Source organism: Adiantum capillus-veneris, chromosome 6 (genome assembly GCF_014529385.1).
Source record: "Adiantum capillus-veneris isolate H3 chromosome 6, ASM1452938v2, whole genome shotgun sequence".
Lineage (NCBI taxonomy): Eukaryota > Viridiplantae > Streptophyta > Polypodiopsida > Polypodiales > Pteridaceae > Adiantum > Adiantum capillus-veneris.
Window position 1 is genome coordinate 60,812,562 of NC_140936.1, and position 24,228 is coordinate 60,836,789.

At 43.6% G+C, this 24,228-nt stretch overlaps 1 protein-coding gene across 1 annotated transcript in view; it reads right to left on the reverse strand.

Annotated features, from left to right (window-relative positions):
* LOC147455587 (GTP-binding protein-like protein) overlaps positions 1–22,146 on the reverse strand; it is a 67,565-nt gene extending 45,419 nt beyond the window's left edge. Inside the window, exons 1-4 of the mRNA XM_086514334.1 lie at positions 22,009–22,146; positions 11,306–11,359; positions 11,037–11,213; positions 10,500–10,571 (exon numbers count right to left, since the gene is read on the reverse strand). Of these exons, the coding sequence (XP_086370460.1) occupies positions 10,500–10,571; positions 11,037–11,213; positions 11,306–11,359; positions 22,009–22,050 (345 nt within the window). The 5' untranslated portion in view covers positions 22,051–22,146. The remainder of the gene's footprint in view (positions 1–10,499; positions 10,572–11,036; positions 11,214–11,305; positions 11,360–22,008) is intronic.
* Positions 22,147–24,228: the final 2,082 nt, after the last annotated feature.

Genomic DNA, 24,228 nt, shown 5'->3' on the forward strand with positions numbered 1-24,228 from the left:
CTAAGAAGACTCCCTTAATGGACTTCATATCAAGCTTTGTTCTCAAGTCATTGCGTACATGAACAAAAGCTTCGCAGCCAAATACTCTCAAATGATCATAAGAGGCAAGTTTGCCACCAAACCTCCTCTGGAATGTCATTTTTCAGCGTGCTATTAGGAGAACGATTGCAAATATGAAGTGCAATTTTTAATGCCTCTCCCCAAAACTCTTGGGAAAGATTAGCAGTGGACAACATGCAACGCACTCTCTCACATAAAATACGGTTGTACCTCTCAGCCACACCATTAGAAGACGGATTATAAGGGTTGTCAACTCCCTTTTGATCCCATTATCATCACAAAAATGTTGAAATTCAGCGCAATCATATTCTCCTCCATTATCGGACATAAGACATTAAAGCTTAGCACTCTTTTGAGTTGTGACAAAAGCATGAAACTTCTTAAAAGCATTAAAAGTCTCACTCTTACTTTTCAATAAATGCACCCATCCTTTCCTAGTACAGTCATCAATAAATGTAACAAAATACAATGCACCACCAAAAGACTTAATATGCATAGTGCATACATCGGAGTGAATAAGATCAAGAGGTGCTTTTTGAGAGACACCAGAGTAATAAGAAAATTTCTTTTGCTTTCCATAAATACAATCGTTACAAAAATCCAAGTTTTTGTCTTTTACATCAACCCTCTTCAAAGAGGAAAGCACATCAATATCCTTTTGGCTCATATGGCCAAGTCTCTTATGCCACAATTCCGTATGTGAAACAACTTCAGCAACAGCAAGAAACTTGCCAGGCAAAGCGTTGCATCGAAGATAGTACAAAGTATCTCTTTTAGACCCTTTTGCAACAAGCATAGAGCCCTTAAGCAACTTCCATGAACCCCCCGCAACGATGGTAGTAAAACCATGTGCATCTAATTGACCAACTGATAGCAAACTTTTCTTAATGCATGTTACAAACCTGACATCATTCAATAAAAGCTCTTAACCATTGTTACAACCTGTCATACGTGAGACTGGGACTGTTACTCAAGGAGACTGTTGCTAAATTGCCTTTATCTGACAGGAAAATAATTCTAAATGAATTATTGGATTTATAAGTGACAGGGTTTTCTCGCTTGGAACACCAGGAAAAATAATTCTAAATGAATTATTGGAATTTTAAGTGAAAGGGTTTTTCTCACTGGAGACATCTGAGTACAGAGTATTCCTAGTGCGTCATTCAAAGTAATGACAGGAGCACTGTGAACGGAATATCTGTTAGGCCACCACGAACAGGTACTTCTGATGCGTCACATCGAATGGGTAACAAGGAGCATCCGGAAGAAGTATTTGACCATCCGGGAACATGCATCTCTGATGTGTCATAGGATGGGTGACATAGAGCATCGTGAAGGAATTTGTACCGCAAGTTCGGTAGGAGAGGACTAAGTGATGGGTATTCCTGATGCGTCACAAGGTGGGTGACGGGTGCATAGGAAAGGGAATATCCATAGTCGAGAGGAAATTCCAAACTGTGTTAGAATTGTGCACAAGGAAAGCAAGCACTTGAATGAAGATGGGTTCAGAGGAAACTTTGAGGAAAAACAGATGCTTTTTGAGAAAGCGGGATTGCTTTTCGAGAAAGCAGATGCTTTCCCGCGAGGAAGTCTATGTCTGCATTGCAACTGTGCATGTGATTGCATCCAGGGACGCCTGGGAAGTGCTGTGAAAGTATTGTTTTTAACTTATAAGGTTTTATTGAGTTTTTGGGCAGATTCAGACTATTTTTAAAATACGTCGGCCGGGCAGCCACATGATAAATAAGGCAACAGATCAACGAGCGTTTTCTCTCTCTCTTTTCTGGCAGAAAACAGCACAAAAAAAAAACAAAAACAAAACAAAACGACCGCGATCTCTACGCGAGCAACCTATGCTCAGCTATTCGTGTTGTGGCCACGAGCTATAAAAGCATCACATGCCCTCACTCAGAGGAGGAGATCAGTTTTTGAAAGAAGAAGATGTTGCTGCAAAGTTCACCCGCAAAGACGACGTTGTCGGTGATGCCCATGGCTGCCCCAAGTGAACCAAATGTCGCCAAGACCAAGTTCGCGAGTCCCCTCGCGAAGAAGTGACTACAGAGCATGTTTCCATCGCGACAAGTTGCTGTTTTTCTTTGTTTTTCAACCCATAAACGTCGTAGACAAGGCTGATTTATGAGAAGGAACCCGAGAACACACCTCTTTTGTGTGTAGGATTGGAAGAGAGAATTTTCTATGTAGAGATCTCTTCCAGGGAATTGCTTTTCGAGAACCCAGTTGCGTTTCGAGCGTCGAGACTTTGAAGGTAACGATTTCATGTTATGAACTCTGAGTATTTGTTTGCAGGTGTACTTCCTCTTAGTGAGGGAGTAGGAGCAGAGGAAGGCATGAGCCTCTGCACGAGAGAGCGCTCTGAGGAACTAGAGCCTGATCAGCCCAAGGATTTCGTACCCGAGTTTGGGAAGTAGATCCACAGATCAGAGAGAGGTAGTCTCTCAAGTTGTGATCCGGAAGTTGAGATTTCCAAGTACGAACTTCGCGTTCGGGAAAGCAGAGTTGTTCTGCAGAAAAAAGGACTCTGGAACACAGTCGGCAAAGAGTCGCAGGGATGCCATGCCCCGAGTCTGGAAGGTGAGATCCACAGGTGAGAAACTTGATTCTCGAGAATTTGGAATAAGGAACAGAAGTTCCTTGGAATAGGGTTTTGCCCTAGGAATAGGAAGCCGAGGCTTCCGGGAACCATCGAGTCTTATTCTAGAACGAACGTGGTAATACGTTCGGTTCAAGTGCTTGTATAGACTTCTCCTTAATAATAAAGATACTATTACAAGGAGGGACCAGCCCATCTTCCGGTCCCCAATATTGTGTCGATCTTCTCACTCTATCTCTCTCTCTCTCTATCTATTTCTCTCTATATCCTCTGGCTTCAGTAATAAGTGCTAAATCCTATTTATCCGAATATTATATTGCTATGCGCTCCCGTTTCTGACAGAGACAACCAATGTCTCCCAAGTATCTGGCAATGTCATAAGCAAGAAAATAGCTTTCAACTTATCATCAAATGGCTAGAGCCCACTGTCTTGCAACTGACTCAACACACCTGTAAAAGCACTCAAATGCTCAGAAGCTGACTTCGAGCCATCAAGCTGTATATTCATCAACTTTCGCATCAAATGCACCTGATTCACAGGCGTGGTGTTCTCATATTTGGACTTTAGCTTTTGCCATATAGCATAAGCAATGTCCAAACGCTTGATGTCCGACAACTATCATCATTGATAGCCATTTTGATCTATAGAGGCCATGGCCTTCTTATTCAACTTGGCCCACTCTAAGTCACACAAACCTTACGGCTTATTCTCTCCAATGCATCTTCACAATCCTTTAAGAAAAGGATACCTTGCATGCGTTCTTGCCAAAGGTCGAAACCTTGACCATCAAACCGTCTAATTTACATCAAACCGTCTGATTTCCATCATACTTTTAGTGTCAGATGCGGAAGAGGTAGCAGCCATCTTAACTCAACCATGAGTGTGTATACAAGATAGATGCAATAGGATGAAAATTTCAACAAATAGGAGCAACCACAAGACTTTGCATACAAAAGACCACAGTTTCTTTACATGAAACACTCCAAATCTGAATTTTCAGCTAAATATGCGATTTAAATCACCTATACTCAGCTTTTCACTCAAATCTTCGCACAAAACATGTGATCCCATAAATTTGGTACACTTGTGTATTGCTGTAAAAACCTGTAATAACCTGTAAATCACCTGTTTTGACCTAAAACCAGCTCGTTTTGGGTTGTTTTGACAGTTTCGGTGACCTTCTTTTGCCCCGAAAGCAAGGAGCTTCGCGATGAAAGTGAAAATCGTTGCAGGAAAGCAATATAGCTTGGTGTCCAGCAGCCTGCACAGGTCCTGTTTCGGACCCTAGTGCTCTGATAACAATTGAAAGCGCGAAGGAGAGGCTAACAAGCGATGCGCGAGGTGAAAGAGTGCAGATTTGGGCCGCGTAGAGCCATGCGTGAGTGCAAGAAGGAGATGGCGTTGTAGATCGAAAGCACAGAGAGAGAGAGAGAGAGAGAGAGAGAGAGAGAGAGAGAGAGAGAGAGAGATTTTTGGGAAAACCCACTTATTGGGTTTTGTGGCTTTCCCACTTTTATTATAAGTGACTTTAAAAAATGTGTCCAAGTTCAATGTGAACGTGGACAAAGTATAAAATGTACATAAAGGGGGTTATTTAGGCCTTTAACCCAACATCAACTGCTTTTAAGTTTCATGCTTTTGGGGCTCTGCTTTTAGCACCCCTTGTAATCTTTATAAGTGACCCAAGGGGGACTCACTTCTCAGAGCATCTGGACGCAGAGTCCGAGAGCAAGCACCCGCGGGAAGTTGTACTTTGCTCACAGATTAATATAAAAGAAATACCAAAAGGGGCGCCAGTCTTTGGGGCCAATCTCTCTTGGCACGGAACTGTTAGGGAATAAAGGCCTAAGTGCCTTGTACTTATTAACTTATAAGTTAAAAGACTTATAAGTGAGGGGGCCCAAGTGAATGGCCCCCTAGTCACTTACTCATATACTCCAAGGTCAAGCCCAAAATGTATCTATCGTGACTTTTCCCAAACTTCTACGCGTTCTCTCTCTCTCACGTATTTTTTCTCTGCGTGTGCTTCTTCTGCGCCACTCTCCTCTTCTCCTTCACTCTCATTGCATAGAGTAGCAAGTGGGCTCTCTCTCCTGCTCCCCCACACATGGTATCAGAGCTTTAGGGTTTCCAAGAGAGCCATTTTCGCAACACAGATCAGAATTCTGTTCTTGCTCGCTGCGGGAAGGATATTCAACCGTTTTCGATCAACTCTGTCGCGAAGGGATCCTCTCACCGTGTAGAATCGACCTCCAGTGACAGTTTCCCCAAAATTAGGGTTTCAAAAACTGGCGAACAGCAGCCTATTTCTGCTGAAATTGACCAATTTCGGGGTCAATTTGATGCAATTTCATTAGGGCAAGTCTCACAGGTCAATCTTACAGGTGTTTCCACCAACGAGGTTCTGAAAATTCAGCAAAACAGGTGTTTACAGGTCTGATTTTTGCCCTAAAACAGAGAATTTCAGGAAGCAAATGATGTATACACCTTGTGGAAACCTTTGGTAAGGGTTTGGCAGTGAATGTACGCCGTTTTGGGGTGATTTCGCGTGGAATTTGCTCGCTGTTTTTCTGTAACAGCAAGCTGTTTTTTGCCCGATTGCGCACATTTGGGCGTGTTTAGGTCGGCAAAACAGGGTTTCAGTGTTTGCAATCACTCAGAATGGCTTCTAGCAGTGAAAGTGGCAATCTGTTGCACATTCGCAAGCTTGAAGGGGCCCATAACTTTGCTATATGGAAGAAGCAATGTTATAATGTGATGTTGCAGAAGAAACAGGCGAAACCTATTAAGTTACAGGGTGTGAAACCGGATGATATGGAGGTTGAAGAATGGGAAGAAGTGGACGAGTTGGCTCGCTCCACGATCATGCTTTCGGTGTCTGACAATTTACTCTTCAATGTAGAGAATGAGCAGACAGCATGGGGCATGTGGAAGCGTTTAGACGAGTTGTATGCACAGCAAAGTGCTGCCAGTAAAGTGTATTGGCTTAAGAAGCTTATGGATCTCCGCATGAAGAAGGGCACGCACATGTCAGTGCACCTCAATGAATTCAATTCTATTTTCAGCCAACTGACAGAGCTGAAATTCACGATTGATGAGGAGTTCAAAGCTACTTTTCTGCTATGCACATTGCCCGAGAGTTGGGATGTATTCCGGACAGCTCTTAGTAACTCAAGTGCGTCACTTAAGTATGCAGATGTAGAGAGTTCTCTCTTGATGGAAGAGATGAACAGGAAGAACACCACAGGTGGGTCTTCTAATGCATTGCACTTGAGAGGCAGGTCTCAACAGAGGGAGAAATCTGGCAGTAAGGACAGGGCACGCAGCAAATCTCGTAGGAAAGATGTTGTGTGTCATCATTGTGGAAAGAAAGGGCATTATAAACGGGAATGCTATGAGTGGAAGAAAGAGAAGAACAAGGGTGCTGAAACTGATGCAAAGGACAAGGGAAATGCCAAGAAGAGCACTGTGTTGATTGAGGAAATCAATGTTGCTAGTAGTTGTGACAGTGACAGCAGCACTGATGTACTCAATGCCTCTTCTGTGGATGCACATACCCTTGCTATGGGTTCTGATGTGGACATGCATACTTGGATTTTTGATTCAGGAGCCTCCTTTCATGTAACACCTCATAGGGATTGGTTTACACAGTACTCAGGCGAGGTGCAGGGCACTGTTTATTTGGGAGACAACTATGCATGTGACATTGCAGGTATTGGCAGTGTCCAGTTTTCCTTTGCTGATGGTATGACTTTTGTTTTGCACAAAGTGCGCCATGTGCCACAACTCAAGAAGAGTTTGATTAGTACAGGGCAGCTAGATGATGCAGGCTATCACACCACTTTTGGTGATAGCAAGTGGAAAATTTGTAAAGGGGCCCGGATTGTAGCCAAGGGTTGTAAATCGGACACTTTGTATCCTTTGCATGTATCTAGTGTGCGTGACCATGTTGTCGCCGTAACCGAGCAGCCAAGTGTTTCTTTGTGGCATGGCCGGTTGGGACACATGAGTAAAAGAGGAATGGAAACTCTGTCTCGTTGTGGCTATTTGCCGTGTTTGAGGTATGCTGATTTTTCTCATTGTGAGCACTGTATTTATGGTAAGCACAGTCAAACACCGCACAAAAGGTCTCTTTCTTTGAAGTCTGACAGGTTAGACTTAGTGCATTCCGATGTATGTGAAATGCCACAGTTGTCCTTAGGGGGAAAGAAATATTTTGTCTCGTTTATCGATGATGCTACACGTAAGGTGTGAGTGTATCCAATACGTGCTAAAAGCGATGTTTTGGATACTTTCAAGAAGTTTCTTGCGTTTGTTGAGAATCAAACTGACAAGAAGCTTAGGTCTTTGCGCTCAGACAATGGGGGGGAGTATGTATCAAAAGCATTTATTGACTTTTGTGCTACTAAAGGTATTAAAAGAGAGCTCACGGCTCCTTTTAATCCCTCTCAGAATGGAGTTGCAGAGAGGTTGAACCGGACTATCCAAGAGAAAGTTCGGAGTATGCTGTCACATGCTGCATTACCTCATGGTTTTTGGGCAGAAGCTGTGCAAACAGCTATTCACTTGATTAATCGCTCACCTAGCAAGGCTTTGGGTGGAAAGGTGCCTGAGGAGGTGTGGTCTGGCAAGCCACCCTCATATGCACATTTAAGAGTGTTTGGTTGTGAAGCCTATGTTCACATCCGGAGTGAACTGCGCACCAAACTAGAACCAAAGTCTCATAAATGCATTTTCCTAGGATATGGTGAGGATGGTGAAATGGGGTATAGATTATGGGATCCCGCATTACGGAAAATCATACGCAGCAATGATGTCATCTTCAATGAGAATTGCATGCACAAACAGCCCACAAAGGTCGAGGAAGTGCGCCGGGTTGTTTTTCGTGAAGATGTTACATATGGACAGCCAAGAAGGCCCAATGTTCAGCAGCCTTTACATGCTGAAAATGGTGCTGAAAATCAGCCATTAGCTGCTGAAAATCAGTCCCAACAAGTTGCCATTGATGCACCACAGGTAGGGGAACAGGTTGATGCTCCTAGACCGCCCGTTGTTGCGATGCAACCGGCTGAACAGCCTGCTGTTTTTGATGGTTTACAGGCTGAAAATCCACCTGTTATGGATCATTGGGTGCGTAGGTCTACTCGGGTGACAAGGCCCTCCGATAGATATGAACCGTCTTTGGACTATGTCATGCTCACTGATTGTGGTGAGCCGTCTTGCTATAAAGAGGCTATGCAACGGGAAGACAGTAAGAAATGGTTCAAAGCAATGGTTTCGGAAATGCAGTCTTTGGAGAAAAACCATACATGGGACTTGGTTGATTTGCCTAAAGGGCATAAGGCTCTGCCATGTAAATGGGTTTACAAGACCAAGGTCACATCTGATGCTTCTTCTAAGTACAAGGCACGTTTGGTTGCTAAAGGGTACAAGCAAAAGCATGGTGTTGATTTTGATGAGATTTTTTCTCCTGCTGTAAAGCTTGCCACATTACGTCTTGTTTTAGGCCTGGTTGCTTCTGAAGATATGGAGTTAAAGCAAATGGATGTCAAAACAGCGTTTTTGCATGGCGATTTGCTTGAGATGATCTATATGATGCAGCCAAAAGGTTTTGTGTCAAAGGGGCAAGAGAAGAAAGTATGTCGACTCTTGAAGAGCTTGTATGGTTTGAAACAGTCTCCCCGTGCATGGTATCACAAGTTTGATACATTCATGAGGTCTCAAGCATACAAAAGAAGTAATTCTAATCACTGTTTGTATATCAAAACGGCAAGTGATGGATCTCTTCTATTGCTGATTTTGTATGTTGATGACATGCTTATTGCGGGTAAAAATGTCACGGAGTTGGATGCATTACAGCAAAGCCTAAAGAATCGCTTTGACATGAAGGATCTTGGTGATGCTAATCATATTTTGGGCATGCGTATCTCTCGAGATAGACCCAACAGGCGTCTGTATCTATCTCAACGAGATTATGTTAATAAGGTGCTACATCGTTTTCATATGGATGGGGGAAAGGCACTTGGTACTCCGCTGCCTCCATATGTAAAACTGACTGCACATGACTGCCCAAACATAGATGATATGCGGGCTGAAATGGCCAAGATTCCTTATGCATCAGCCGTTGGCAGTTTGATGTATGCTATGGTTGCTACACGTCCGGACATTGCATTTGCGGTGGGAGTGGTAAGCAGGTACATGAGCAATCCTGGCAAAAAGCATTGGGAAGCAGTGAAGTGTATCTTGAGATACTTGAAAGGCACTAAAGACTTGTGCATTTGTTTTGGGAAGAGTGAAACATCTGTGCATGGCTTTACAGATGCAGATTTTGCTGGACATCCAGATTGCAGGAAGTCTACCTCTGGATATGTGTTTACATTCACAGGAGGTGCAGTTTCTTGGATTTCTAGACTACAAAAATGTGTTGCTTTGTCTACCACTGAGGCTGAGTATGTGGCTGCCACTGAGGCATGCAAAGAAGCTTTGTGGCTCATGCGTTTGGTAGAAGAGCTTGGCATTAAGTCACCGGTTCCTGTGCTACATTGTGATAGTCAGAGTGCTATTATGCTTGCAAGGAATCCTGTTTTTCATGCCAAGACAAAGCACATAGAGGTGAAGTATCATTTTATCAGGAGTGTGCTTGATGACAAGAGCATTACACTTGTCAAGGTGCACACAGATGACAATCCTGCAGATCTTTTGACCAAGAGTCTTCCAGCAGAGCGGTTTGCATATTGCCGTCAGATGATGGGTGTTGGATGAGTAAGTGCATGATCAGCTGATGTATCATAGTTAGCTGATTCTTTGTTCTCCCAAGGTACATTGCCTTTAGGTAGGAGGTTGTTAGGGAATAAAGGCCTAAGTGCCTTGTACTTATTAACTTATAAGTTAAAAGACTTATAAGTGAGGGGGCCCAAGTGAATGGCCCCCTAGTCACTTACTCATATACTCAAAGGTCAAGCCCAAAATGTATCTATCGTGACTTTTCCCAAACTTCTACGTGTTCTCTCTCTCACGTATTTTTTCTCTGCGTGTGCTTCTTCTGCGCCACTCTCCTCTTCTCCTTCACTCTCATTGCATAGAGTAGCAAGTGGGCTCTCTCTCCTGCTCCCCCACAGGAACTACGCCGGGCCGTGTCAACTCTCTCTTGAATTGAGAATTGTTTTGAAGTGAATCTTTGCTGTGTCGCGACAGAATCTAGACTTAGTTTGTTACAGTGATGTACGGAAATTCCGAAATTTGTGCTGGCATGCTGACGTGGCAGACAGTACGGATTTTCGTGTTTTGTGCTGACAGCTGCTGACGTGGCAGACTATACAAGAAATCCCGGTTTTCACGCTGACATGGCAGAACTGTACGGAAAATTTCGCTTTTTGCGCTCGGTAGTTTACTGGCAGATTTTGGGACTCAATTGCTTTTGAGTTTCATGCTTTTGGGGCTCTACTTTTAGCGCCCCTTGTAATCTTTATAAGTGACCCAAGGGGGCTCACTTCTCGGAGCATCTGGACACAAAGTCTAAGAGCGAGCATCCGTGGGAAGTTGTACTTTGCTCACAGATTAATCTAAAAGAAATACCCAAAGGGGCACCAGTCTTTGGGGCCAATCTCTCTTGGCACGGAACTACGCTGGGCCGTGTCGACTCTCTCTTGAATTGTGAATTGTTTTTAAATGAATCTCTGCTATGTCACGACAAAATCTAGACTTGGGGTGTCCAAGTTTGTTACAATCCCAATTCCTTGCTTGGCCAAAAAAATTGTGTGTGTACTCACGCTTTATGTATGTGTGTGTGAGAGAGAGGGGGCAAGAGAAGGGAAGGGAGGCATGAACCTGTAGCTTTGCACCTCGGTAATTGATTACTCCAGGAATGCATGTCAAAGTTGTGAACTCATAAGAAGCAACCTGCATAGGACAACTAGTTTTAAATATCCCAACACTGATGCATAAGAAAGAGGACAGAGATTAAAAGAAAATTGAAGCAAACAAGCATATCACGAAAGAACCAGAAAGAAAAGCAAGAAAGAAAGACATTTTTATGTCTATTAGAGACCGAAGTCGGCCTAAGAGAAAAATCAAACATACAAGTGTGTAAGCCCCATCTATCGGGAAAGGACAAAAGTACAAAGTAACAAAATGTGGTCCTGTGGTCGGGGGGCAGCAGGCAGAAGCAAGCAAAAGATAGAAGACCATTTGCATTTCTGACACCAAAAATTGTGTGTCCCTCAATTTTTGTCAAACTTCAATTTTTTTGTCCAGATACAGCTACTCACAACCATCTCAGGATGATCTAAACCTAGCAGGAAGTTGAATGTAAGCTGTATCTCTAAAATACAAGCAGCAAATAACTTCTTCCTTGCTATATGATACCTCAGAAAAAGTTCCTGTAAGTTTGTTTAATAAGGTTGATTTTCCCACTGATGGAAAACCAACTAGACCGACCCTTGAATCTCCGCTCTTGGTCACATCAAATCCCTCTCCTGCACCTCCACCGCCACCCTTTGATGGGGGTGCCAAAATTTCTCTGCGTAATTTAGCGAGTTTTGCCTGGAAGCAGCCACCAAAAACGCCTCATGCCTCTGAGAAGCGAAAATTTGTGAAGACCAAATGTCGCTATAAATAGGTCAATTTGCTTTCACCTTTAGAAGACCCAGATGATGAGCTGTGGCTTTATTTTTCTGAGTCCTTGCCATCTGCATCGAGAAAAAAGAGCAGCATAGACAAGTTTTCATTTGATTGACCAGGAAATCAAATTCCAATAAACTAAATCCAAACTTGCGAATGTTTCCTTCATTATTGGCTCAAAACCATATATGTGCAGCTGTGCAATGCGAGCAGTCAAGGTACATTTTGTGTTGTGAAGGTGCATTTTGCGATTTCATATGTTTCATGCCTGATAAAACAACCACATGAGAAACACAACAGACACGGCACATGTTTGTCACATAATCTTTACATTGTAACCACTTTGGACAAGCGGTCAGAAAATACCAGAATCTGCAACACTTGAATCAACTTTAGCAACAAACTGAACTGAACATGAGAGCAAAGGGAGATGGAGAAGATGGTGGACTGGGATGCTCCTGCACAAAAGAATCGTTGGTAGACTGCCGCTGTCAGGGGCCCAAGTTGGGTGTTTGTCTATTGATTGAGTCTGAGTACAGCTGGATGGCAGGATCCTCAAGTCCTCTTGTAAAGATAGGTCCTCAGCCTTCGTGCAACAAGGATCAAACTCCGTGTATCTCGGAAGTGCCTACCTAATGACTCTCTTATAACCATTGCTTTTGATAGGTGTGCGGTGCGCGCACCCATCTCAAAAACAAAGGGAGCACCCACAAAAGCCGCCCACACAAGAAAATCAGCCCCAACCCCCCTCCTCCCCCTCCCTGTGATCTTGCAACTACAAGCACAGGCATGTGCTTTTTGGCCATCGCATAAGAGAGCTAGAGAGCAATCACAATAAATCAATTATGCTGCGAGAGAGAGAGAGAGAGAGAGAGAGAGAGAGAGAGAGAGAGAGAGAGAGAGAGGATATTTTATTGACGTATCATAAAACTAGCCTATAATGTTAGAGGTTTGGCTTTTTGTGACGGGTTTTAGGATTAGGGTTTCTGCATTGAGGTCATACACGCATCTGATCACTGCGTTGTTTGGCCAATCATAGACTCTCTCCCTAGAAAGGTGGTCCATGCCAATCTCTTATTGCTTCTCACAACAACCCTCAGAATGACCCTTGGATTTTTGAGCTAACTCGATTGAGTTTTGCAAATCCCTGCCCGGCGCTGAGGTGCGTAAACCCTAGCAATAACAGAAGAAGAAGAAGATCTACCAACTTACTGAAGACTGTCCGCAAGGCCTAAGAGACAAGTGGGTCAGGATTTTTACAAACCAGCTTACAGAACCTTGGCCGAGGGGCCTAAACCATAAATCAAGCAAATGCTTTTGGTACTTAGTGTTGTTTGACTAGAGCTTTTGAGGCTAGGGCATCCCTTCAACTGCTTATAAATCTCCTGAGGGGCACTCTTTTGGGGCATCTGGACGCAGAGTCTTTGGAGAGTTGGACCCTAAGGGAGTTTACCTTTATGGAGCACTTGTAAAGAAATACCAAAAGGGGCGTCAATCTTTGGGGCCACTGCCGTTTGGGAGTGCAACTCCGCCACTCCATGCGTCTCGCGTGGATTCTTTCTCTCTCTCTCTTCCAGTCATTCAAGTTGTTTCGAAGAGAAAAAGTGTTGTAGAGGTTTGTAGACTGGAGTTATTTGTCACAAGACAAACACTAACTTTAATTGTTGGTTTTCTTCCCTTGATTCATAGATAATTTTTGGGACCCTCGTTTTGAAATCACAAATGCCCGAATATTGCATGGCCAGCGTGAAACGGCCGTTGGCTGAGAGTTTTACCTGCAGGAGTCAAGGCCAAGCAGCCACGAAATGGTCGGGCCGATCTGCACTGGAATCTGACTAGTAAAGAAGTGGCTAGGCTCCATTAAAGTCTTTTATGCCCCTCGGTAGGACTTCATAAGTTGGTGGGTACTAGAAAATTGGGCAAAATGGATAGATGGCAGTAGGAGAGCAAGCTGCACGCCAACACACTTATCCAAAAGCCTCATCCCAAGAGAAGACACCCAATGCGATTCTAAGAGGCTGCATTTTCAGCTTTGTGAGTGGATTTTCAGGTTTGAAGCTTTAATGGAAAGCTTGCCTTCTTCCCTCGTCTCATGTAGCGCGATGATTTGCTCTTGTGCATCTCTCTCTTCCCTCTGCACATATAATAATGCCCCACTAGTTGGGCTACTCAGATGATCATGTATAGTTTAAAGCTTTAATGAAAGCTTGTATCCTTCCCTTGTCTCGTGTAGCCCAATAATTTGCTCTCGTGCATCTCTCTCTCCCCTCTACACATATGGTAATGCCCCACTAGCTAGGCTACTCAGATGACCATGTATAGCTTTGTGGGTTTTATGCGTGTTTGCCAAGGCAAGAGCCTTCTGAACAAGAACCAGAGTAGCTAATTGCTAATCCCCCACAAGTACGCACAGTTCCATCGCGAAAAATTGCAAAAATGGAGAGTTCTCACGTGAATACTCGTCCAAACCATAGGGGAACTATCCCATTGCGTGCGTGAGTTCCTAAGACACGTGTTTGCTCCGCTCAAAACGATCCAAAACAGAAAATTACAGCTTACTGTTTGAAGTGTCTTTGAGCTTACCCACGGGTTCAGAAAACTCTTAGGCTTACTCTTCAGTCGGATTGAGTGGATTCGAGTCTTTTCAAGCTATTTCTAGCCGTAGACCTGAAATTCTGCAACTTCCAATAACAACTCACACTTTATTCTTTCAGAGAGAGCAATGTTCTGAAATCCACCTCGGATCCTATTTACCCTACTCCTAGATTCTCATGCAATGGGGTTGTAGAAAGTGCCCACAAACACTCGTTTTCTTGTGTTTTTTATGTTTTTCAGAGTCTTGATCTTAAGACTTGTCTCGTCTATCAATCATTCTCCAAATCCTAATCTAAATCTACACTCCTACCGTCCTAAAGGCACTCAGCAAGTACGATTACTTCCAAGCTACCTCTACATAGCAAAAGACGACAATCTTAAACTATGCGGTTTCTAAAAAGAAAGTTTTGCTCTAGGTGAACCTAGAGGAAGTTAATGGACAACTACACAAGACGCTCGTGTTTTTCCCTAATTTAGGTCTCTTTGATCCCCGACAGCGGTGCCAAATGTGGGACGCATGTCTAACCTCACCATCCTATCTTATTGCAGTATTAGCGAGAACCACGATTAATTTGTTAAACCATGGGACGAAGCTGACTCGACTAGAGCGTAGAGGCTACAAGAGGTTGTCAATTTCTCGGGCTGTCGTGATTGATTCTTGACTTGGAGTGTCCAAGTCTATTACATGACGCCGTCGTCGTTGACATCGTCATCGTCATCTCAAATCTAAGACTTGATGACGACACCATCGTCACAGTCACCATCATCGTCGTCGTCAACATCATCATCGACATAAGACTCCATCAGTACCTCGTCGTCAACATAAACTCCATCAGTACCTTGTCGTCGACATCGTCTTTGACATAGACCAACGGTACTCGTCGTCGGCATCATTGTCTTCGGCATAGACCAGCAGTACTTGTCTTCGACATCATCGTCTTCGACATAGACGAGCAGTACCCGTCGTCAACATAGTCCATCGTTGACATCATCGTCATCGACATAGACCATCAGTACCTTCAGTACCCATTAGCATTAGTAGCATAGTACCCATTAGCATCACCATCATTGTAGTAGCATTTGCGCAAGAATAAAGAAGGTACTTGCTCTTGAAACAGAGCAAGGGGACCCTTGAGGGTTGGGACCCGACATCCCTGTGTCATCTCTTTTCTCTCTCTTGTCTCTCTCTTTCTTTCAGTTCGATTCAGCTCTTTCAAGTGAAGTAAAGAAACCCTTGTGTTTGTGTGCGGAGTACTAGATCCGAGCAAAATCCTTATTCTCTTCCGCTGCACCTAACACGTGACATCCCATCCTGCTAAAGGTGAGGTACAAGTATTGAGCTCCATGGAGGCCATAAGATGATCTTGAAGGAATGGCCATCTAGATGATATCCTCCATGGCTACTTTTGAGAGAGGCTCCCTCGGGTGATGTGGAAATGTCCAAAAGAGCCATGTGCACATGACATCCCCTTCTACTAAAGGTGAGTGCGGGTATCGAACTCCATCCACGCCATAAGATGATCTTGAAGGAATAGATATCCACGTGGTGCACAAATCCATGTGCACATCCTCTCCTGCTAAAGGTGAGGTACGGGTATCAAACTTCATACAGGTCATAAGATGATCTCGAAGGAATGACATCTTGATGATGTCCTCCATGGCTACTTTTGAGAGAGAGGCTCCCTCGCGTGATGTAGAAATGTCCAAAAGACAATGATATATCTACTCGCAACCAATGGATTGCCTCTTGGATCAACCCTTGTTGGTTACCGGCCAGCCTTTGCTACCCCAACTTGGATAATGCGAACCAACCTGCAAACTAGACAAATGCTCGTAGAGCGAATGGCTTGATATGCAAACGCCGATGTACACAAAGATTACCGACTAGCCTATGTTGCCCCTACGATTGGCAAGAGCAACGCCGAATGGGAGATAAAGATGGATATGTCATAGCAAGTCCTCTGTATGATATCTCATGAAACCGCAAAGTAACTCCTAAAGAATAGAGACTCCTCTTGGGGCCTCGATTAGATTGCCATATGATCTAGATGAATCCTCGTCTCTACAACAGATGTGGCTGCCAATGTAGGCTCACAATGCCTACGAACTCCCGCAGTGGTTGCCTCGGATTGGAACCGTTTGGCTCCAGATTGATGGCTATCGGCTAAGATGCAGATGGTGTGGACCCAATGTGCTACCAAAAATGTGTACAGATCAATGACAATGCAATGCCTCTTCTGGAATGATGGAATTCTCTGAGCAGATGGGAGAGATGGTTGTGCAAACAATGCTAAGACTCCAAAGCTAATAGGCTGATGTCACAAAGTGATGACGTGGCTACCGACAGCAGAAACCCTAATTTTTGCCAAAAACCCTAAAATTCCTGCAAACCCTAATTTCTGTCAAAAACCCTAATTTTCGGAAATCGCTGAGATGGAAATGGAAAAAAAAATTAGCAACGCAAATCCTTGTTTTTTGGCTTTGCAAGGAAATTGGAAGAGAGATAAAGAGAGAATATGCTTTATTTTACTCTCATTGAGAGAGAGAGAGAGAGAGAATCTGCTTTTGCTTTCAAGCTTTTGGGGCTCTGCTTTTGGGCATCCCTTGTAACATTTAAATATGCAGTGAGGGCCTCACTTCTCAGAGCATCTGGACGCAGAGTCTGAGTGAAACCCTAACCGCTCTTTATACTCTGACATTGATTTTAATACATAAAGAAATACCGAAAAGAGGCACTGATATGGATGGCGCCTTCCTTTATCGATCATAGGCCGCTAACAAATCCTAATACTCGCAATCAGCATCTTCATGCTTCCAATGCATGTCCTCAATGATGCGATATGTCATGTCGAAGAATTTATGACAGCAAATATCCATGCTAGGATTTCTTTATTTTGAGGTGCTTGAGCACGCGCACCAAGTCAACTACTCTCTCGCAGGCGTACCACAATTGTAACCTCAGGTATACAGTGTTTGAATTTCCTACGCTCAAGGAGCACATCCTACACGCAATGGTAGGCCTCCAGCTCCCTAAGTGAGAGAAGCTACCTTGGGCGAAACGCTACAACACACAAACACTCCAGAGAATTTTTTTTAAAGGCTAGCGGATTAGTGCAAAATCACAAAGCTCTGATACTAATGTCACGTGCAGCAGAATTGAAATGGTGACAAGATCTAGACTTCACACTTCACAAATTTTTACTTCTTTCCTTGCGTTAATGATTGCTACTTAGTATGAGAAATGGTTCCTAAAGTGAGGGAATGAGAGCAGGGCTCGAAAAATGATTTTACAAAGCCGGCTTTGGATTCTTTTCACCCCCTTATGAAAAGGTGAAAACCATATTTGAGAAGGAGAATTCTACATAACATTAAACTTTTCAACTAAAAATTTTGAAATTTGAATTGGCCTCAAATCCTCCTCGCAAAAATTTGAGACGACCAAATTTGATTTGAGCAAGTTTTGGATAAAGCAAACCTACCTTTTCTTAAGCCCTAAATGATAGAGAGAGGTAGAGATATGCGGAGGGAGAAAAGGAGAATGATACCCGATGGGTTTCCAACCAACCCTTTCAAGGGCCCCCCACACCGTTTCCGATGTGGTATTTGCTTTTGATTGCGTAAATGGAATGTACACGCATGCCAACCTCAAGTACAGACTCTACTAACTCTATTGGGAAATGTCTCCTCGGTAGGTAACTCTTCAAGATGAAGAGTTACAGAGGCATCTCCGGGGCTGATTTGATGCACCTTTGGATCCTTCTCAATGAGGGGTTGCTGATGGCCACCAAGGGGAAGGTCTAAGGCTGATTTGTGCTTCCGATGTGAGAGAAAACAAGGGCTGAAAGCTGGCTGCAAAAACGTAGATCCGGCACGTAAAATGCAGTAGATCTATCGGGCAAAGCAAGGCTGAAAACGCAGATGATGACAGAGTCGATAATGGACAGCAATGGGAGCACTCGCGCGACAAGGGAATGGCCAAGAAGAGGCTCAATGGGCTGACGAAGGTCCAGGCTGCAGCAAGGAGGTTAGGGTTAACATTCAAGGCACTTCCGGCGAGAAAAGGTGCTCAAAACTGAAAACATTAGGCTGCAGGGCTGATCCAGAGCGGATGGGCTCACGATGGAGATCCAAAACGCCAAGGGCTGATCTGTGCAAAAGCGTTGGGCTTGTTGCTAGCGCTGGCTCATCTGCTGGAAAACGCTAGTTGTGCTGCTCCCTTTATAGGTGAAAATACTGCTTATGAACTTTTTAGAACTTAGGTAGGGCAAAAGTTGAAGACAAAGTTATAAAAATAAATCATTAAAATTATCTATTAATAAAGTTGTCTTCGGCTAAGTTTCTTGGTGAAACTATCGAACATCTGCCCACTCGAGAATCCGATTGACGCGTTATTTTTTGATGTGCACCTAGGCCCCTCGGCAAAGGTCCATAAGTTGGACATGCCACGTCATCAGTTTGTGACATCACCTTCACATCTAACCCTATGTGCATGTTGACAAGCACTAACTCCTACTTCTAGGGTTTAGGACAGCCTAGGGAGTGCTTTGGCACCCTTCTTCTGAGCCTGTATGCAGGACATGCATGTGCAGGCACTTTAGTTTAGTTGCATACCCTCTGATTGCACATGAGCATAGAGTGTTCCCATACGATTGCATTAGTGTCCATCCTAGGTAATAACTGCAAACGAAGTACCTCTTATTAGTAATTCATCAACTTATTAATAAGTGACATTATAGCAGCATTTTAGAAGGTCGTGGGGTTCAATTTGGCACTGCTCGAGCCAACTTTAATTTCCTGTATAAGTCATCAGAGGGATCATTTCTCAATCATAAGTCAGTTCCCTCAATACCAGCACCAGTACCCACAATACCTCAACACCCATGGCATTTTTGCACCATCCACCCGCGGTACTAAATCAGCCCTAGCATTATCAACCTAAGATCCACCAGCATTTTTCAGTTTTCAGCCCCCATCGCCGACATCGGCGATAGCAGTTCAGCCCATATCCTCACTGCAGTTGCAGATCCCAATCAACATCCCTAGCCTTGCAGATCCAAGCGATTCCAAGCACCTACTGCAACATCCCATCAATATCTCACCATGTAGGACCATTGTATCAACATTTGTGCAATTTTAAGCATATACCTCTCTAGTGATAGAGAGGGGGGGGGGGGGGGGGGGGGGGGGGGGCATTGGAGGGGGATTTGGGACCCGATCTGGTGTTAGTCTTCTCTCTCTCTCTCTCTCTCTCTCTCTCTCTCTCTCTCTCTCTCTCTCTCTCACATTGTCCTCTCTCTAGTCTTTGCACATCTCTCATGAAGTAAAAGGAACTCTCTCATTCAACAAAGGAACCTTGTGTATGCAATGGGCACTCATCCTGAGCATTCACCATCAATCACTTCCGCTGGACATTACTTGTAAGGTGCAGCGGAATGAATGTTTGAACTTTGCTCAAGATGAGTGCTCCGAACTATGCTCGAGGTTCCTTTTCGTTCTTATGGAAGGGAGAGCCTTCCGTTCTTAATGAGGGAGTGGAATAATCATAAACAAAGTGAATGGACACTGTGCGTGAAAGGGTATGAGACTGAGAGATAGAGAGAGAAGAGAATACGACACCAGAGCGTAAAACCCTCCTCCGAAGGCCCCACTCTCGTCGGCGAGAGTGGTCTACTATTGATTGCACAAACTGGTACAAAGTGGATGCATGTGACTGATGGAAATCTAGGCTAGGTCCATGTCGACGACGGGGATGACAAGACCGACTCAAGGGCTGAAATCTGTTGTTCTTGTACTGCTGTCCAAAAACGCTGATGGCTGAATTCTGCTACTGCTGAAAACGCTATGGAAAACGCTAGTTTTGCTGGTCTTTATTGCTAAATTTCTGTTGGTTCTTAGGCTTGTCAAAGGCTGAGATTTGCTGGTGCTTATCTGCTGAGAAACACCATGGGATGGGGGCGATTTGGGGTTCTGGAAAGCTAGGGCTGATAGGCTATGGTGAGGGTACTTCTTGCTGATGGAAACGCTAGCAATGGGGGATCATGGCGATGATGCTTGCTAAGGAAAACGCCAAGGCTGAGGTTATCCTGGCGATGATGCTTGGAGGAAAAACGCTAGGGCTGTGGGAGTCTTTGCTTGGAGGAGAAAACGCCACCAAGGGTTCTTGCTGAGAAGTTGCCTGTTGAGCAATGGTGCTCCTGCTGCCTCTTCTGCCAATTAGTGCTAGACTAGGTTTGCTTTTATTCAGACTTATTCAATTTGCCCTACCTACTTTCCAACAAAAGTCACTTAAAAATAATAAGTGAAAAATGTCAAAAATAGGAAAAATAGGATAAATGCACTGGAAAATTCCCCTGAAGGATTCTGATGGGAATGCTTATGATCATGTTGTGTGCAACCAGAGGATATGCATCTACACTGATCTGCGAACAGACTCACAAAAGTGCCAGAACACTTCTAATCTAGACTAACTGGACTGACTAAACCCTTGTCGTGTTGTAGCTTGTCCACGGACACATAGGGTTGGATGTGTCATGTGACATTACTTTTTGGTCCAGATCAGTCAACATTTGTGGTTTTCAACCTTAGTGCTTGCTCCTCCAAAAGATCAACCTCAGCATTTTCAATTTTCAACCCTTTCCATCATCGAAAAATGGCTTGGATCTACGTTCGCGAGCTCCCCATTGTGGTCCAGTACTTCAGTTGCCTATTCAGCTTCTCCTCCGTCATTCCCTCACCGCATCGAGTGCTCCCATTGTTGTCCCTCATCGGCATCGTCGAGATTTGCGTTTTTAGCCCTTCATTCCTCTCACATCAGGTGTTGAGAGGGCTAGTTGAGACCACAACGGGCATCTCTCTCTCTCTCTCTCTCTCTCTCTCTCTCTGTGGAAAAGTAGAAGGAACAATCATTCATGCTACAGCAATCACTAACGCAAGGAAAGAAGTAAAGATTTGTGGAGGTGTAAAAACTAGATCTTCACCATTTCAATTTTGCTGCACCTGACACATCCAGACACATCTGTCAAAATGCTTGTACAATCCATTTATGCAAGAGCGTTCCAAAACTCGAAGCAGATCACAATTGGACGATGTGGCATGACCGTACCATAACCTACAGAGAGTAGAAGAGAGGGTCGACCTGAACTAGCACTGAAAAGGCGGATCAAGATCTGGCCGTACATGCCCCTGATTTATAGCAAAAACTGTGCCACATTTTGCGCGGAGCACACGGGCTGCCGTGCAGCCATTGACTCTTAGTTTAGAAAGCAGTTAACTTTTAACTTTTTGGGTTATTAAAAGGTGTGGGATTTAACTCTATAAAAGCACACCAAGGGTCTTTTAAAGAGTGCCTTGGAAGAGTTATTCTCATTCTACGTTTTGGCGAGTGGCTCTCCCCGACAGACTACAGTTGTAACCGTGAAGAGCAGTAAAAGAGAAATACCAAAAGGGGCGCCTAGTTAGGGACCAATGCATTTGGGAGTGAGACTCTGCCACTCCATGTCTTGTCCAAAGTGTGAAGTTCTCTTTTCAGGTATTTAAGTGCTAAAAGTATGTTCCAGTTGTATTTTCCATTGGCACGCACTACCTTCTTGATTACATTACGAATGTTTTGGAAGGCTTGTTGCAAGCATTGGTTGAGTGAGAGCCAGACAGGTATCGGGACAAAGCTTGTGCCTACTCTCCACAACTTGTAGGATGCTTAAGCTGGGAAGAGCGTAGATACAATCAGAATCACTGGCATGACAGAACATCTGCATTCCAACCACAAAAGCTGCTAGGGCATGAGGTTCTAAATATAATTCTTTTTACCGATGTCGTATGTGCATTACTTATGTCAGCTATAGAAACAAAGTAGGAGGAGGTTCCAGACTTCCTTCTCATTTCTCCAAATTCCTATGTTCAAGGTGAGCAGACAAAAAGTACGGCATTTTACAGCTGCCAACCTCGTGGACTACATAGACGTAAAAGCAGTTAGCTTTTTCTGTTTCCGCTAGCTGATTTCATTCTTCAAGAGCAGGATAATAACCTGCCTGGGAAATTTGTGAGCAGTGAGCTCGAATACAGTCACTACGTAAATATGCCAAGCAAAACGGAAACCGCAATATCTACTTCACTTAGATCTAACCTCATCTTCGATGTCTTTGATCTTCTGCATGATGGTCGCCATGTCGACGCACACTGTTTCTCTCTGTGCCCAGTGAAGCCTCTTGTTTCAAAATTTCAATTAAAGGAATCCTTTTCTATCATCTAAAATCTAAAATTATATGAAAATCTAAGGACATGTTCTCTTTCTTTTTTTTGGGCCTGCACAAGGCCAACAGGTTATGGTAGAGAAAATAATAACACACTTATCCCTTCCAAATATTAGCCATGAAACATGGTCGGGCCACGCGTAGGCATCACCATGGCCACCTAATTGATGCACAGCGTGCTAGGAACGGCAGAGAGAACTCGTAGCAACCAACTAGGAACCTCCTCCCCAGTGACCCACCCTAGAAGGAGGATGCAATCAAGTGTTCAAGGGCAAGATTCCTAGTAACGTGAACACCAAGTGAGCACAAGGTGTCCCTCTAGAGGGGCCCCAATGAGGGATTTGAATCCCCAACCAGTAGGTTGAGGGGCCGACGCCTTTTAGCGTCAGACCAACTCTTTGGGAAAAGAAAAGGTGCAATTTGTGAACCATTGATGTAGAACTTGTTGATGATGGACATGTGTCCTCTTTGGTTGAAAACAAAAAGATGGATCATTTTTAAGACCATTAGACTTTCTTTGATTTAGAATGTTTTTACATCGTAACTCGGTCCTTCGTGTAACGTTCATTTGACTTCTTCTTGTAATTGTCTTTGTTTAGTTTGTAGATGGTCCCTTCGTTTAAAGACCTAATGACTTCCTTTTTCAACGTTTTGGGTACTTATTTAATTGTAAATTGTCATTTCATTTAAGGACCTCAAGTTTTCTTTTTAAGTTTTGGTAAAAACGCGTAAATGTCAACATTCACCTTGTTACTTTAGTCCAGCTCACCGTCAAATGATATTGAAATATTTTGAAGTTTCACCAAGAAGATTTGTTTCTTTTTTTTAGGAAGCTTGTGCTTTTAAAAGCATGAAAAACATTCATTTCTTGTTGCAAAATGTATCCCCATAGGGATAATAATTACTAGGATGGATTATGAAATGAACAAAAACAGAATGTGAAACATTTTTGGATGGTGTAAGAGGACCTAGCAGAGTATGAACAAAGTTCATATATCAATTTTTTGTCCAAGCTCAATACTTAACTCTTTTACCTGTGTGGAAAATGATGAGCTTCTCTACTTTTGGCCATAGATTTCGTCCAAGCTCAATACTTAACTCTTTTATCTGTGAGGAAAATGATGAGCTTCTCTACTTTTGGCCATAGATTTGTGCATGGACCATCATAATAAGTCTGCTTAAAAGTAATATCTGCAATGCCCATGAAAAATAATAGAAGTTCTTTCCATCAGGTTCTCCATTTGCACTACTGATTCCAAGTTGTAGCAAAAGAAAGAGGTTGTCAAGTATGAAAGGCCACCAGAAACACAATTTGTGGGCGGCCATATAGGAACAAATACACACACACACACACACACACACACACACACACACACACACACACACATACACACACACACACACACACACACACCCACAATTGTTCTGCAAATAGGATTATGATATCTTGTTTAGGCCACCTTGTTCATAGTAGATCTACGTGAATAGTGAGCTTATTTTTTGATAACTCATCAGTGTGAAGCAAGGCAGTAGGGAGAACTTTATACATATCTTTGTTTCTACAACCAGACACAGTGCAGGGGAAGGCAATGGGGAGAACTTTAACATATCTTGGTATTTACACACAGACATTGTTGTACACCTAACATGCACATGGGGTAATACCCTGGGAACAACTTCCCCAATGCACAAGTTGATAGCACTCATCGAGTTGAGCCCATGCGCCTCAAACCCTTGACCTTGGGTTACATCATAAAGGCCCAACCAACTGAGCGCCTACACTCTTTGGGTGCATGTTGGCCTAGAGGCACCATAGAAGAAATTTAATCACTACTAATTGGTATCTCTATTTATATATATCAATGGAAGTGCCTTGGTGACGACTACCCTATTTTTAAGCCAAAAAAAAAAAGATTAGTTGAATAAGATAGGATTCACGGTTCACTCATTGGAAAGAGCCTTTATAAAACCAATGATGAGAGTTTTATTATGACTATCGTGTGAAATGATGGCTTGGTTTGTGATAAGTTTGAGGAGGGTAGGATGGGCTTGCTTATTAGTTGGAAAAATGGGCGGTTATAAGCCATGAGTTG